This window comes from Camellia sinensis, chromosome 15, assembly GCF_055761805.1.
Source record: "Camellia sinensis isolate YWXY chromosome 15, ASM5576180v1, whole genome shotgun sequence".
Lineage (NCBI taxonomy): Eukaryota > Viridiplantae > Streptophyta > Magnoliopsida > Ericales > Theaceae > Camellia > Camellia sinensis.
In genome coordinates, this window is record NC_138975.1 from 51,511,373 (window position 1) to 51,523,436 (window position 12,064).

Genomic DNA, 12,064 nt, shown 5'->3' on the forward strand with positions numbered 1-12,064 from the left:
GATCTTGGTTTTTTAGTCCATCTCTTCAGAATATATTGTGAAGGAATCTCTTTCAATTTGAGTCTTTGTCTAAGGATCTTCAAACAATGACTACACAGAATGCCCTTCATTTCAAACTTCCTACAATTGCAAGTGACCGAATCATCACACTCCTGCCTCACCTTCCTCACCTTTATACCATCACTATCAAGAACCGTATAAACGGTACTCTCACCATCATTTTCAATTTCTTCAATGTTGACTTCAAGGGACTTGACATACTCATCCTGAAATTCTTCAAAAATTTTATTTGTGTAAACATCTGCAGCTTGCTCCATAATCTTCACTTTAATATTCACCCTTGGCAACTTTTGGCATAGAGCATATTCGGCTTGTAACTCTTTGTACCTTTTCTCAAACAGAACTCGATCAAAATGCATGAAAAATTGTATTAAGTTATGATCAGACTAAATGAAATCCTTCAACAAAGCATTAAAGGATTCACTAAGTTGGGTGCTACTCATGTCCGCATCCCATGCATTTCTAACATATGGCCAACCCCATTTTTCCTTCACCCCAAATGTTAACTTCAACCAATGATTATCTCTTACTTCATACTTGTCAAGCATTTCCTCCCATTTTAACATAAACTCTTCCTCATCCTCAATGTCGTACATAAACGTGTATAAAACACACTTCATCCCCTTATCCTTCATCGCCTTATCCTTGAAGATAGAATTTGCATGCCTTAATGCATTTTACATCAAATGCCAAATGCAAAGGCAGTGGGTTGTGTTAGGCATGACAATAGGTATGGCCTTAGCCATTGCAGCATCCTGATCCATAAAAATTGTTTTTGGAGCCTTACTTGACATTGCCTCCAAGAATCTTCTAAAAAGCCATATAAAAGAATCGATGGTCTCATCATACATCAAAGCTGCACCAAATATCACAGTTTCCCTATGATGGTTAAATCCAACAAAAGACGCAAATTGTCTATGTGCACTATTTAACTTGTAAGTAGTGTCAAAAGTCACAACATCACCAAATTGCCCATAATCCATGATCATCTGAGCATCGGCCCAAAATATGTTTGTAATGTGCTCCTCGTTATCTAATTGGACCGAGTAAAAAAAAGATGGATTCTCCAATGATTTGTCACGAAAATATTGCAAAATGCTACCTGCCTCCCCATATGCTAAACTGTTTTGCCTCTTCGTTCTCAAATAATTTTTTTGGTCCAGTTTTGTGAACCCAAGCGACTCCCTTCCACCAACTTCAGTACCCATGAGCTCAAATGCAGCATTAAGACGGATTCCAGATTTTTCAGCTAAATCTATTTCGGTTGCCTGTGATGCAGATATCTTCCTTTGGGATGGTAACATATGCGTACATTCTGTTGGTACAAAGATATGATTATGTTGTTCAACAAAATCACTAACAAAAAATTTCTGCATATTCCTATCCCACTTAATGACAAGTCGAGCTTGACAACCAGTCCTTACTTCCTGCCTAGGATTTTTTGTTAATGGATCTCGCTTGTCGACAATCCGAAATCCCTCCTTATTACAAACAAATTGCCTTGAAGTGATTTGCCCCTCTTTGCTCTTGTTTACATAACCCCTTCTAATACTAAAGCCCAACCTTCCTCCATAAGTATTATAGAAATCATATGCTTCTTGTTCTGTATCAAATGTCATGCGAACTCTAGGCTTCCAATCACACTCACCCCCGTCATTCTCATGATTGTTAGGTTCCATATCAATGTGCCAAATCACTTAAAAAATAAAGAAGTGCTCAATATTACCATAAAAACTGTATACAAACTGAATAAGATAATCAACGAATAACAAACGTACCACCTGAATATATATAAAGAAACACGGAACAATTCTACTAATTAATAATTTTTACTCTCTTATGATCAATAATTACTAGACCATATCAGGCCAAATAAGAAATGAAGCAGATAAATTCACTAGTAAAGCATCAGCTACCTTTCCATATTTCTAACTAGTCATTTTCTATAATCTGAAATCCCATGTTTGCTAACTAAGAGTTCAAAGGAAAATAAGTGCAACAAAACTAAAAAGACTGATCATATGCTTAGTTTAATTTGTATTTCCTTGGGCCTTAAATAGAAAATACTCTAATAATAAACATTTTAAGTTTCTTCTTCTTCCTCACATTTAATTAGAAACCAAATTGACAAAAGGAAAAACAAGCACAATAGACACTTCCTAAATTAATAATTGATTTTCAACTGTGAGGTTACTTCTCATCAACTATACATCACCAAAGCTTTAATTTAAGGCTAATCCTTTTCAATTTAGATAGATCAAGAAACTTCCAGTAATTGCAAAGAAAAAAATAAAGTAAAAATAAAAATTAATCAAATCAAATCTGCAGATAAACTAAAAAACACTTGGCATTTTGGAATAAGATAAACTAAATATAAACTAAAATGAAATCTGGAAGATAAACAAATCTGGAAGATAATCAAATCTGCAGATAAACTAAAAAGAAACTAATCAAATCTGGAAGATTCCCTACTAGGTAACTCCCATTGGAATGAGACATTAAACAACGATCAATCCATACAAAGGAACTGAAAAGGGAATCAAAATCACTAGTAACGAACAAACAACACTTGACATGGGTTCTATTGTCTTGTACTGGTTTTGCAGGTTGTAGTTGATGATAACAACACAAATAGCTCAGATACATTCTACACCATTCACCACTGTTGACATATATACATATATACATACATAGATTTATGGAAAGAGAAGATCTTCGTACCTGTTTTGTTCTATGGAGTTCAACGGGATGCACTGTTCTATGGAGTTCAATGGGATGCACGACAGCGGCGACTGTGACGGTGGGCCGACAGGATGCACGACGGAGCAGCCTCTCTAACTCTTCTTCCCTCTCTCCTTCTTTCACGGCTCTGCTTCTTCCCGCTCGAATGATATACGTCGCCTTCAGCCAGGGGGGAATTTTGAAATCGAAAAATCTGTTTTTTTTTTTTTCCCAACATACTCGCCAAAACGACGTCTTTTTGGTGAGGACTAAGTAGAGCCGCCCGATTCTCCACTTTAGGAGACCACTCTAGAGGGATTACTCTAGAGGATCCTCTCACTTAAAACCTGACCACCTTATCAAACAGGCACGTGTTCCTCTAGATTAGGTGACTCAGCAAGTCTTAAAAACTATACATGCACTTTCATCAGTCTACACGCTAGGTTGGAGAACGGGTAGGGACCTTTTCTATTTTTTTTTTCCCCTCCTTTCTTTGATTTAATTCTAATTTGGCCCAATTCTTATATCATTTCCTAAACACACATCATATTGAATTTGAGACCCCAAAATTATCGAAAAATCTCCATCGCGATGTTGTCAAACATCCAAATTCCTTCGACAAAAGTAGTGATATCGGCGGTTGCCTCCGCCGCCACGACGGTGATGGTGGTCCGGTCCGTTGCGAAAGACTTCATTCCTTATGAGTTCCAACAGTTTATCACCGTCAAGGTCCGCCACTTCCTCAGCACTTTTTCCAACCAGATCACTCTCGTCATCGACGAATTCGACGGCCTCAACCGCAATCACATCATCCATGCCGCCGAAATCTACCTCGGCACCATCATCACCCCCTCCACCAAACGCTTCCGAGTCACCAAACTCGAAAAGGAAACCAAAATTAACCTCTCCATGGAACGAAATGAAGGTCTCACCGATACTTTCAATGGATTCAAGCTCAATTGGAAATTCATCTCCAAAAAAATCCCAGCCAAGCACGTTCCCGATCCCCATGACCATTACAGTTCGAGACTCCGAACAGAGCTCCAATTCTTTGAACTCAGATTCCACAAGAAGCACAAATCCAAGGTCATCGATGAGTACTTGCCCTACGTTTTGGAGAAAACGAAGATCGCCAAGGATCAGAAGAAGACTCTGAAGCTCTTCACTCTGAATCTTGACAGTCGGATGATGATGGGAGGTAGAATCAGCAGCCCGTGGCAGTCGGTGAATCTGGATCATCCAGCGAATTTCGATATGTTGGCGATGGATTGTGATGAGAAAAGGATGTTAGTGGAGGATCTGAAGAGGTCCGTGAAGAGGAAAGATTTTTACAGGAGGGTTGGGAAGGTGTGGAAGAGAGGCTACTTGTTGTTTGGTCTGCCTAGGACGGGGAAGTCGAGTTTGATCGCGGCCATGGCCAATAACTTGAATTTTGATGTGTATGACTTGGAGTTGACTGATTTGAGGAGTAATTCGGAGCTCAGGAATTTGCTGATTACGACGGCTAACCAATCGATACTAGTTGTGGAAGACATTGATTGCTCCATTGAGATGCAAGATAGAATGAAGGCTATGGCTGCCGCGGCCAGAGGCAGGGATCCTTATGGGTATAATCAAGGTTCTAGTGTAAGTAAACTACTGCTAACACACACATATACTCCCTTTGTCCATTCCCTTCTTTTATTTTTGGTTCTAAATTGCATGTCGTCTTAAAAAGTCAAAACTTGTTTGAATTTGACTTTTACTTTTGGATCTGATCTAAGTGAGCCCATTACAAGCTAGGTTTGAGTTATTTTGCTTTATTGTAGTACATATAATCAAGTGAAGTGCAATTACAAGTTAGTAAAATTCCACTTAAATTTTAACAAGTTTTAAAATAAAATTTTAAATATTTACATAATAAATCAATTTGAAAGGAGTTTCTAACAAGTGAAATAGGACTACGCTATCATGATTGGTTTTACAACCTTACCATGACAGTTCACATTTTTAGCAGAGTGCTTGCTAATTGTTCAACAACTGGGATGTTACTAAAAATGTGTCTACATTGACATGGTATCTTTGAATGGTTGATGATTATTTAGGAGTTTTAATTATCTAATAAACATGTTTGATTTGCACAATGCAATGAGATTGTTAGTCCGATGGTGGGATTAATAACACCACCCCCTCCATGGTATTTCTAATCCCATGGCTCTCTAATTAGCCAAAACACTCAATTCAATGGTAAAAATAATCTTCTTCTTATCACAATCAAACATAACAAGTATCCTCCATGTTATATGTTATTGATCCTAACCTTAATCCCATAGTATTACCAAGGTGTAGTACGAAAAAATTTCTAATTCGCTTGTAAAACATGACCTAAAAGACTCCTACATAGTTCTAGTTCTTTCTTCCTAAGAAAGGTCCATCCATCCATCGAGAACAAGTTGCTAATCCATTTTATGTTTTTTTTTTTTTTTTGAATTTTAGGTTACCTTATTAGGACTGCTAAACTTCACCGATGGACTGTGGTCAAGTTGTGGGGATGAGCGAATCATAGTGTTCACAACAAATCATAAAGACAAGCTCGACCCTGCTACGTTGCGCCCAGGTCGCATGGACGTGCACATCCACATGTCCTATTGCACCCCTTGCGGCTTCAAATTGCTTGCCTCCAATTACCTTGGAATTACAGAGCACCCGCTCTTCTTGAAGGTCGAAGTATTGATAGAGATAAAGAAGGTGACTCCGGCTGAAATAGACGAGCAATTGATGAAGAGCGATGAGCCTGAGAGGGCTCTGAGAGGCCTCATCAGGTTCCTGGAGGAGAAGAAGGAAAAGGAAAAGGAAGAGGAGAAGAAGGAGAAGGAGAACGAGAACGAAGAAACTAAAGCGCCTGAAGTTGAACAAAAAGCTTTTGGATTGGAAGTTATGCCAAAGGTGTCTAAGATTTTGTCTTGACTAATTTGTGATGTAAGCATGTCTCCAAAAAGTGGCTCACACACATATATATATATATAATCAATAATATTTGGGTAACTAACGTGAGATATATTCACTATCTAATATGGTGGTTTTATGGAAGTTACAACTTCTCTAATGGAAGTTGTAATTTTTGAATTAAACAAACAAATAAATAAAATATGTTCAAACTAATGTTTGAGAGCTCTAATCTCTCAAACTAGTTTTTCTAATATTTTTATTTAAAAAATAGGAATTTTTTAAAATTAGTTAGCTTGTTAAGAAATAAATTTTAAAATTTAAAATTATGAAAACCATCCCATAATTTTTGGGTTTTAAAAGGAGAGAATCACACAAATATAGAATGGGAAAACCTAAAATTATGCCTTTTCATCTTTTTATTTTTTCCTTTTCACAACCTAGCTGTACCTATAAATTTCTCTAACCTTTGCCTTTATATTTGAATAGATCAAAAATTAGAATAGAGTTACATAATGATCAATGTAGACGTTGAGCATGGTGGCAACAAAGATGATAATAAGCTTGGCAAGAGTACCATTGGTGAAGAAGTCATATTCCTTGCTAAAGTTTAATGCTTTGATTGATCTCAACTTTTTTTATTGATTGCTTCTGAATTGAGGCATAAAAGACACATGCATATATACAAATCTAAAGTTATACATGTATGTATACAAATCTAATGAACCTCCAACCATTCTCTTTTGTTTTAGTTTTAGATCACTAGATGTGTGTCAAGTTCAATAATTTGGGTATCATGAATAAATTTTAGGAGAACCTTCAATTGAATGTAAGGTTATAAAAATTCAAGTCAATAGTAAATTTTTTAAACATTAATAATTAAAGTTCAATTTTTTTTTTTACAAATCTATAGTTATTTTGTGAAAGCTCTACCTAATTATGATTTTCCCTTAATTTTTTGCCAATACCTAATTGACCAGAAAAACTAGAATGCTTCAAATGGCTGATAGTTTTGAAAAATTGAGTATTGCTTAAAAAAAAATATATATATAATTTGGGTGATAAATTAATGGAGTATTATAAATCAGGCCAACTTTAAAAAAATAATTACAAATATATGGTAAAGTTTATAAATTTTAATTCATGTATCTATTTTTAATTTTTTTTTAAAATTTTTCAACTGATATGTTATTTCCCCTAAATTAATTCAGAAAAATAATGTGTGGTTCATATTTATTCAAAGGGTAAATTTTACTAAAGATTTTTTTTTTTGAGAACACTAAAAGATGTTTGTATATAAACAATATACTTTTTTTCGGGATAAAATTTTGGGTACTTATTGTCATACTCATCTAAAATTGCTTTGACCACGTATATTTGAGTCCAGATTCTCTCCAGCCTTCCTCTCTGGTCCTCTCTCCGGTCAACGTCCAGGATTTGGCAACGTCACCCCTAACACAATCTAAGGCTTAGATTAGCTTAAAAAATAAAAAAATAAAAAAATAAAATTGAATTTCAAGAAGCTTTGGACAGTTCGTGTGTTCACTCACAAGTGCTTTGACTCTTCTTTCCCTCTCACAATGGCAGATTTGGGTCTTCAGTTTTTCCAAACCCTTCGGCAACCCTTACGCACCACCGCGACCCGCTGGACTCCTCTCCCCCACCTCCACCCTTGCTAGCTTCAGCCAACCCAACACCACCCTGACCCATTCTTCTTCTAGATCTGAATTCTTTCAGAGCAAAATCCATGTACAAATCAATAACTCTCCACCCTACCCCATTCTTCATCAATAACTCTTCAAATTTGTGACTTGATGATTGTAACATTTGATGATTTTAAAAGCTGTTAAATTTCAACCCATGATTTTAACACCCAGCTGTTTCTTTGAATATGGGATTTTAACTTTTAAACAAACCTAGATTTTTTAAATCATGATTTTAATCCATGATTCAAAGAAAAGATTTGCAAATTTTTTAAATCATGATTTTTTAAATCTCTGAAACTTTGGTGGTAAATTTGCATATTTTAGATCAGCCAGCGTTAGGAAGAGATGAGGGAGGGAGGGAGGGAGGGAAGGAGGGAGAGAGAAGAGTGATTGGTCGTCAGTGGCGTAGATTTGTTGTTGTTGCCGACCATTGGGAACAGAGAGACGGAGAAGAGAGGAGAAGAAAGAGAGAGAGAGCAAGCAATATAGCACAAAATTTTTTTTTTTTTTTAGCTAATCTGAGCCTTAGATTTTGTTAGGGGTGACGTGACCAAATCCTGGACGTTGACCGGAGAGAGGGCCGGAGAGGAAGGCTGGAGAGGATCCAGACTTCATATATTTATCAAATGTTAATAACCATATCATGTATGTCATTGTATTAGTGTAATCGGTCTCTGTATATGTTTGTTATAAATGTGGTAATAAGATATCACGTGATAAATTAAAAATATGTAATTATCATTATATTATCACCATCCTTATATTTTCTTTTCTTTCAATAATATTTTTATGTTCACCATAATTTTTTTGTCTCTTTAATTGTAAAAATTTTAATTAGAAAATCACAACGTCAAGCAGATAATAACAATAATAATTTATATCTATACTATACATTAGGTAAATCAACTTTTCATCCTAAAGAGTCTATGAACCTGTTAGTAAAAATTATGCTTATTCCCAATCAACAGGGATTAAACAACAATTCAAACCAAACAATCAAACAAGAATAACCAGACAACTGTGTAATTGATTCAAACGCCTTAAAGGAATGAGGACTTCTCTAGAACAATTGGAAAGTTACAAAGTAAACAAAAGTAATTTTAAAAGTGAAACTACTGAAGTTCACAAAGGTTTACAAATTACAGTGATAAACTACTCTTATTTCGAAAGACGAACTGCTCCTAAGATAAAACTAAATCTAAAGCAAGTGTTGTTGAGTTGATGACGTCCTTCTCCTTGCAAATTACTGGCCTTTATATTGTAACGCCCTCAAAATAATAACATTAAACCCATCAATATAGACATGCATTGATATATAAAAACTCCACATACTTCTATTCATCAGAATTCCATTACAAAAAGTATTACATGTTAACGACAAAAGCAAATGCCCTAAGGGCTTACAGCTTTCCAAGTTAACACTTGGTTACAATAAAAGAGTACTAACTCATTTAGACATTAAGCCCTTGGCTTGAATTTACATGTAATACATCAAAAAGAAATAAGACAACAAAAATGTGTCCGCCTCTAGCCTCCCAAGCTATGTCCTTGGAGGTGGCATGCTACCTGTACCTGAAAATGATATTCCCATATAGGGTGAGCCACAGCCCAGTAGAGATATGCTAAACACAGTATGAGCAATGACTAAGACATTAGCAATTTATAAGTGTTCCATAAACCAATTCGTAATCCATTTCCATTTCTTATCAATTTCACAATTTCCATCAATGGCTCAGAACCTGGGCAACCACTTATATGAGACCAAGACTCATATTAAATGTTTTCCATTTTTACAATAGATAAACACACAAGTTATATCAATATCTCAACAGATAAGCATACAAGCTATATCCACACTTCAACAGATATGCATATTAGCTATATCAACACTTCCCATGACAAGCATATGAGCTGTATCAACACTTCCAATGACAAGCATATGAGCTGTATCAACACATTATCTGACAAGCATATGAGCTGTATCAGTGGAGTCCATCCCCTATCTCCTCCCACACAACATCCGGTTTAGAGGTCCATCCCCTATCTTCCCCTAAACCGTGGAGCACATCCCCTATCTCCTCCCACACACACAATGCATATGTACACAAAGGTCATATACACAATCAATCAATACATAACGTTAATGTATTCTATCAACCGTCATAGTCTATGAAATATCCAATTGATTAGTTTCAGTTTGCCTAATCATCATGCATTGTCTACAACAATCAAAACTACCCTCCACCAGTAGCCCAAGCAATTATTTCTAAACAGATAATAAAAGCTCCAACAGATAAAATATCAATGTTTTCAAAAGCGAGCGATTTATAAATCCAACTCCATCATTTCACAACATAATGAGCCAATTTCATTATTTCCAACACAATTCCATAAGTTCACAATTTTCCCAAATTAATTATACCAATTAATTTTAAACAGCAAATTAGGGCTTTTACCCTCAACTCTTGATATTTACCCAAAGGTTCCAATATCACCAACCAACAATAATATCATCATTTTGAAACCAAAGATACATATTATGAGCCCAAAATCCTCAAACCCTTTTACACATTTTGAAACCCTAAGTCCCAAAATTTCCCAAGTTCAACACTCTATCGAAACAACTAAAAATCTAGGTTAAAGACCATAAGAGTGAGTAGAAATCCCTACCTCAAAAGATGACAACCAACGAAGAAGATGATGAAAACGAACTTGCTCGAAATCACGAGTTTCTCGGATCACAAGATAGCCCTCGACGATCAACAACTTTTTTGTCAAGGCCAAAGGTGAGAAAATCACTCCTACTAGATCAATACCTAGAGAGAAGGTAGAGTTCTAGAGTGAGAAGCTCAACAATGGTGTTTTTGGAAAAGTAAGAGAGAGAAAAGAAAATAAAAAGTGATTTAAAATCACCCAGCGGATAACTCATATACGCATGACCCGCTCGAGCGGAGAACACAACGCTCGAGCGCCAAGAACAAAATCTGGACACGCTCGAGCGCAATAAGGCCCGCTTGAGCGCCAAGACACAAGAATAAAGCACTTCCGCTCGAGCGCGCAAACTAGTCCGCTCGAGCGTAGATTTCCCCCTCCCAGAACCTATATCCAGAAAGTACTACCTGCTCGAGCGCCAACAAATCCGCTCGAGCGCCACCGCTCGAGCGTAAACAAACCCGCTCGAGCGTAAAAATCACATCTGCAGAAGTTTTGCAGGAACCCGAACTACTGGAGGTATGCAATCCCTGCTCGAGCGTAAGAAGACCCGCTCGAGCGGATCGCCTAAAAACTGAACAACAAGGAATTGAAACCAAAGCCTAACCAACTTGTAAAAACCCTGTACAAAACTTCCTAAAACTCAATCAAGCGGAATTAAAGGACGATAACAAGATAGATACCACTACCAACCTCACGGAACCGAGTCCGGAATACAACAGAACAGTAAAGGGACAACCGGGATCGCTATAACCTCCCCCCCTTAAAGAATTTTGTCCCCGAAATTAAACACAAGTTTTTCAAAAACAGGTTTTCTCCATTCTCAATAATATTTCAACAAAATATTAAACAACCCGACCCATTACCGGTCAATTCCATCTCTTTTCAAGAGGCATTTCACAACAAATATTACAAGTGCATTATCAACATGCAGTTTTCTTCCATTTCCAACCATTTCCAACATGCATGGTTCACAGTCATACCATAATCAATATAAATGATACAACTCCAATTCTACAATAATAGCCAACATATGCAATATCATAATCAACTCCCATATCAAGGTAAGTTCTACAACATACTTTCATTAAACCAGAACATTACCAATGTTTTACAACTTAAGACATATATAAAGCTCTTAAGTCCAACAACATTACATAATCTAAATATCAGATTACTCATCAACAAACAAGTCCAGATATTTCTCGCGGACCTCCAACTCACGTTCCCAAGTGGCTTCCTCCACTCCGTGATGTTTCCACAAAACCTTAACCAAAGGGATGGTCTTGCCACACAGGACTTGATCCCGCCTATCCAAGACCCGAATCGGTCTCTCCTCATACGAGGCATTCTCATCTACCTCTAAGTCGGTCCAATCTAACACATGCGATGGATCCGGCTTGTACTTCCGAAGCATACTCACATGAAACACGTCATGAACTCTGGACAACTGTGGCGGCAACGCTAAACGATAAGCAACCTCGCCAATCCTCTCAAGGATCTCAAAAGGCCCAATAAACCGAGGGGATAACTTCCCGCTCTTCCCGAACCTCATCAAACCTCGCCTAGGTGATATTTTCAAGAAAACATTATCACCTACCCCAAATGCCAAAGCCCTCCTCCTACGGTCGGCATAACTCTTTTGGCGACTCTAGGCTGTAACAAGCCTCCTACGGATAAGCTCAACTTTCTCCGTCGTCTCCCTAACCAACTCTGGACCCAACAAAGGTGCATCACCCACCTCGGCCCAACAAACTGGAGACTTACACGGTCGGCCATACAAGGCCTCAAACGGTGCCATACCGATGCTAGACTGGAAACTGTTGTTGTAGGCAAACTCCACCAATGGCAAGTGCCTCTCCCACGTCCCACAGCATATCCTCAAGGATCTGAATAGTACACTCAGACTACCCGTCAGTCTGAGGATGATAAGCCGTACT

At 37.3% G+C, this 12,064-nt stretch overlaps 1 protein-coding gene and 1 pseudogene across 1 annotated transcript; one reads left to right on the forward strand and one right to left on the reverse strand.

Annotated features, from left to right (window-relative positions):
* Positions 1-737: 737 nt before the first annotated feature.
* On the reverse strand, positions 738-1,739 carry LOC145812990 (protein FAR1-RELATED SEQUENCE 5 pseudogene; annotated as a pseudogene).
* A 1,531-nt stretch (positions 1,740-3,270) lies between these two features.
* Positions 3,271-5,922, forward strand: LOC114298176 (AAA-ATPase At3g50940). The gene is made up of 2 exons (XM_082907858.1): positions 3,271-4,407; positions 5,257-5,922. The coding sequence occupies exons 1-2, from the start codon at positions 3,373-3,375 to the stop codon at positions 5,725-5,727; spliced, it is 1,506 nt and encodes a 501-aa protein (XP_082763984.1). The 5' UTR covers positions 3,271-3,372; the 3' UTR covers positions 5,728-5,922.
* Positions 5,923-12,064: the final 6,142 nt, after the last annotated feature.

Bases quoted from the DNA above. Each gene is read 5' to 3' on its own strand.
- LOC114298176 (XM_082907858.1), top strand. From the start codon at position 3,373: ATGTTGTCAAACATCCAAATTCCTTCGACAAAAGTAGTGATATCGGCG. The intron at 4,408-5,256 runs GTAAGTAAACTA...TTTGAATTTTAG, and splicing joins GGTATAATCAAGGTTCTAGT to GTTACCTTATTAGGACTGCT.